Source organism: Rutidosis leptorrhynchoides, chromosome 5 (genome assembly GCF_046630445.1).
Source record: "Rutidosis leptorrhynchoides isolate AG116_Rl617_1_P2 chromosome 5, CSIRO_AGI_Rlap_v1, whole genome shotgun sequence".
NCBI lineage: Eukaryota > Viridiplantae > Streptophyta > Magnoliopsida > Asterales > Asteraceae > Rutidosis > Rutidosis leptorrhynchoides.
In genome coordinates this window covers 412425025-412430537 of record NC_092337.1, presented here as the reverse complement: position 1 = coordinate 412430537, position 5513 = coordinate 412425025, and the positions used below count along the sequence as shown (strand labels likewise).

The following is a 5513-nucleotide window of genomic DNA, read 5'->3' as shown; positions in this document are numbered from 1 at the left end:
TTAACGGTGATAAAACTCTATTTATCAACACATATACGGCATGAAAACATTTTTATTGTTAGTCATGACGACCTCACTCAAATTTCGGGACGAAATTTCTTTAACGGGTAGGTACTGTGACTACCCAGAAATTTCTGACCAAATTTAAACTTAATCTTTGTATGATTAACATTTCTGACACGATAAGCAAAGTCTGTAAAACTGAATCTCAAAATTTTTGAACTATTCAAATACCTTTCGGTTGTTCTCGACGATTCGCGAACAATTATATGTATATAGATACATATATATATATATATATACTATAACTTGAAAACGTAACAATGTATTAATTGTTTAATACCGTACATTAAACTTATTGGTTTAAATATGTATTTGAATATATATGATAAGTTGGAATATTAATTGTATGAATAACTTGCGACGTATATTTAAAACGTGTTTATGAATGTTGAAAATATATATTAACTTGGTCATAAAACGATTTGTTATTATATATATATCAACAAATAGCGAGACAATGATTTATAGAAGTAAATGACCAAAACACTCGAAAGTTTAAGATACACTTTGAATGATATAGTTTATTGATAATTTAAGACTATATTTTGACAAAGGTACGAGTCACGAAACGTAAATTGCGAGTTTTCTAAGCGTACGAAAATGCGTTCGAGAAACCGGGACATAAGTCGAGTGACAACGTACGAGTCATCGGAACGAAAATTACAAGTCAACTATGCACATGAATTTAATATAATATATAATTAATTATTTAAATTATATATATTATATATATATTATATATAATTATGTCGACAAACAAGAAAACAAAAAAATATGTGAGCTGGATCTGACGGCCATGCGATCGCATGGGAAATAGGCATAAAACCCATGCGAGTGCATGAACTCATGCAAGTGCATGAGATTTGCACTAAAATCACATGCACTCGCATGGGCATCAGAATCAGGAATTATGGCTATAAATACCAGGTTTCTGCTCGAGTTTTTTTTACACTTATATTACTCCCTAAGTATTTATTTATTTATTTATTTATTATTATTATTATTATTATTATTATTATTATTATTATTATTATTATTATTATTATATTATTAAGATTATTATTATTATTAATCTTAATATTTTTAGTAATATTATACATAAAATATTACGACGAGGTCATGAGCGTGTCACTTTCAAAACAAGCTTCAAACGGGATAGAACTAAGGAAATTATGGGTTATAGCTATGGAGGTTATGGGTAATGTTCATGGGTATTGTTCGCAAGTCAAACCTAGTATTTATCATCTCTGTTGCGTCTACGTACTTTCCTGCAATATTGAATCTCAATATTGATACGTGAGCATTCATATCTTATCTTTTATATATTAATAGTGTATACATGTCTAGTGATCGAGTATATATTTATACATGCTTGTATGCTAAATTTCGTCGTTAAACAGTTTATAATGAATCACGAATTAAATACATATATTACTGGTAAAAGGTATATGATATACATGTTTTCGGAAAGCTGGCGAAAAATCAATAACTTTTCATTTAGAAATCGCGTAATTTCGATGAACGAATCAAAAGATATGGTCAACTGAATTATAATTGACGTTAATTGGAATTGCTTTTAAATCTGCAATTAATATTTAAACAACCTGTTTATGATATTGATAAAATACTACTAGCCAAGTAAATGAATCCTTATATAAGGCACGTCTCGTTTTGTTGAACAATTGTCAAAATTGACTTTTTGAAATGACTTTTGATAACTTTTGTATGTCGATCTCGAGCATTAGGATTGTGATACACTATAACCCAACCTAGTTTATTAGACATGTATTGACCAACATATGTTCTCTAGGTTGAGATCTACGGTTAATCTTGCATTCCGAGTTACGGTCACTTTTTGATGAATGACCTTATGTGCTGCTAAGGTGAGTTTCATTTGCTCCCTTTTTAATTGCTTTTGCAATCTGTATTTTTGGGCTGAGAATACATGCACTTTATTTTAAACGCAATGGATACAAGTACATACTAAATTCTACACTGAGTTTGAACCAAAAATCCCTTAGCTTTGGTAACTGTTAACTGCCAGTTATAAGAACTGGTGGGCGCGAGTAGTAGTATATGGATCCATAGGGCTTGATATCCCCGTCCGAGCTAGAGCACTAGCCTTTTAACGGACGTATGCTATTTGAGAAGCGTACACGTTGGTTTGCGTGTATTATTAAGATGATTATACAAAGTGTACAAATTATATATACGTTAAGTTTAGTTACCAGGGTGCTCAATTTCGTAGAATATTTTGATAAACGTTTCTGGATGAAACAACTGAAAACTTGTGATTCACCTTTATATACAGATTATGCGCAACAGTAAAACTATGAACTCACCAACCTTTGTGTTGACACTTTTAAGCATGTTTATTCTCGGGTTTCTAGAAGTCTTCCGCTGTTTGCTTATATGTGATACAAGCTATGTGCATGGAGTCATACATGCTTTATTCAAGAAAACTTTGCATTCACAAAATCATCACCGTGTATCTTATTTTGACTTCATTGTCAACGGATGTATTATGGTAAACTATTATTTATGGTGATTGTCTATATGTAGAAATCATCAAACGTTGAAAACCTTAGAAATTGATATTCATTTATTGTGTACCTTTTGAAAAGAATGCAATGTTTACAAAACGTATCATATAGAGGTCAAATACCTCGCAATGAAATCAATGAATGACGTGTTCGTCCATATGGATTTGGAGCGATCGTCACAGGTAAACTCACGGGTTTACAAAATGTACATTTTTAACTAATTTGTAGTCACGGATAGCCACTTATCGTGGGTAAACTTGCGAATAATTATGAAAATATATTAAAAAATTAAATTATATAAAATATAATTAAGTATATGTATGCGGGTAAACGGGTGTACTTGCGGGTAGCTCAAATGAGAATCATTTATTGACAGGTTGAGTTTTACCCGCGACCGATATAAAATACCTACACCAGCGACCCGCCAACAGGCACAAAATTTTATCCGATCCATGCTCGCAGGTACACTTTTTTCAAAAATATCCGCTCGTCATAAGCACATGTACCCCCGAGTCCGCGCCATCCCTACATAAAGTCTAGTTAAAACCTTTATAGTTAATTAATGATTGTCTAAAACATAATTCGATGTTCGGGTCACTCATTTTCTTCAAGAAGGTAAGTTTTATGACCTTTACTAGAGATTTCATGAAACGGTTAACAAAATCAAATTCAACCATCAACCAAACCAATATAAATATAAATATCTAAATATAAATATAAATATAAATATAAATATAAATATAAAATATAAATATTCACATAAATTAAATTAATACCATAACTATACACACGTTAAACATCAAATCTATTACAAACCCAACATTTTTTAATCATCTACTCATTTATCTATTTAGTTCTAATGTACTTTCAATGTTTTTAAATAAGTAAAATTAATTTAAGTTCTAAACCTACTGTAAAATCAAATCCCTAGTTCTTCTTTGCATACTAATTAAAACATTATGCCATGTATTAACCCTAGAACTAGCCCTAATTGGCAATATTCCCACATTCATTTCCCTTAAATCATCAACCCTAATTTCAATCACCTCAATTGCACTACCTCCATCCAATAACCAAATCAAACAGTAACAGAATCCTTTCGTGATTTCAGAATCACTATCAACTATAAATCTCATTTTTCCGTTATCATCCATCATTACATCCAACCAAACCTGTGCCGTACATCCGGTGACTCTGTTGGATTCAATTTTACGTGATTCATCGAACGGCGGTAACAGATTCGCGTAATGAAGTAATCGTTTTACTCTGTCGATTGGCTCCGGTAATGATTTGAATTCCGAGATGAGGATTTGGAGTTTTTCGGAAACGGTGAGGTTCGCCGGAAAGTATGGAGGTTGTGGTGGTGTGATTGGATGTGGTGTTTGGAGTGAGGTGGTGGAGATTGCACGGAGATTTGAGTGATCTGGTTTGAATTGAATGTGAGTAGGGCTACGATTTGAGGAATTTAGCGGTGGAATTGAGTGTGATTGTGGTGGTTTGAAGACGGATGCGACGGTGGAGTTGGCGGTGGTGGAGTTCATTTCGGATGGCAGTTAGTGACAGCGGTTGCACGACGGAGGAGAAGGAGAGAGATCCTTGAAGTGTGGAGATTGTGTGTGAAATGAGTGGATTTTATGCAAACATTTTAAGAATTAATTTAAATTTAAATTTAAGATTATATTATATTAATATTAAATTATAACTAAGCTGAAATATAAGTTAGAAGAATACTACGTATACGAATATAAATAAATAAACTTAAACTTGTAAACTATAAAGTATTAGAATTTATTAATTAATAATTAATTACTGTTTTTCTATTGGTAGAATCTTCGATTAATTGGGAATCGAAGGATGAAACTTTGAATATTCTAAACTAAGAGTGTGTTTGATAAATCAGAATGATAAGAACTGAATGATTCATAATCTGAATGATTCAGAGGTTCTGAATGAATTTAGTTCTGAATGACAATAATTTATTTGATAATCATTTTAAATAATCAATATGAATGAATTAAATCAACTTGTTATCGTTTAACATTAACAAAAAAACTTCAATATATTTACTTGATAAATGTTCTGGATACGATTTAAGAACAATATTACATAAAATTTAGTCTCTTAATGGTTAAGAGAGTGTTTCATCTCTGAATTGTTCAGCACTGAATGCTGAACCATTCAGCACCATATGTCATTCAAATGTCAGAAACAAATGCACTGAATGCTGAATAGTTCAGCATTCAGTGCTGAACCATTTCATTAAGAGGTAAACAAATGCACCCTAAAAACGGTAAAAACGGTGACACTAGAAACATCATTGTCTAACAAAGTATAACAAATGTAATGTTTTTACGGTGTTTCGAAATCTTTTTTCTTTCTTTCTTCTCTTTTAGATATTTAAATAATTTAAAGAGTTCAACTAAAAAAATACGGAGTAATTAAATAAAGTTAACTTTACATGCATTCACTAAAATAAAACTACATATTGCAAGTCTTAAATATATAAGTAGACAATAGTTTAGGAGATTAAAAAAAAACTAAAAGTGCTTCGGAAAATATTTATATAGTCTTAGATAATTGTCTCTTTAACTGGTTTTCTCTCTCGATCCGAGCCAAAGTTTCACCTAACCCTTTCTAGAATCTTTCTCTATTCTGGTTGTGTGACGATCGCTCCAAATTCATATGGACGAACAAGTCATTCATTGATTTCATTGCGAGGTATTTGACATCTATATGATACGTTTTGTAAACATTGCATTCTTTTGAAAAGGCACACCATCAATGAATATTTAAATCAAAGGTTCTCGACATCTGATGATTTCTATATATAGGCAATCACCGTAAATAATAGTTTACAATAGTAATTCCGTTGACAATGCAGTCAAAATAAGATACATGGTGATGATT

At 31.4% G+C, this 5513-nt stretch overlaps 1 protein-coding gene across 1 annotated transcript; it reads right to left on the bottom strand.

Moving 5' to 3' along the window:
- Nucleotides 1–3426: 3426 nt before the first annotated feature.
- Nucleotides 3427–4196, bottom strand: LOC139850734 (sufE-like protein 2, chloroplastic). Its single transcript, XM_071840288.1, has one exon. It carries the CDS (start codon nt 4145–4147, stop codon nt 3515–3517), a length of 633 nt encoding a protein of 210 aa, XP_071696389.1. The 5' UTR covers nt 4148–4196; the 3' UTR covers nt 3427–3514.
- Between the last annotated feature and the right edge of the window lie 1317 nt (nt 4197–5513).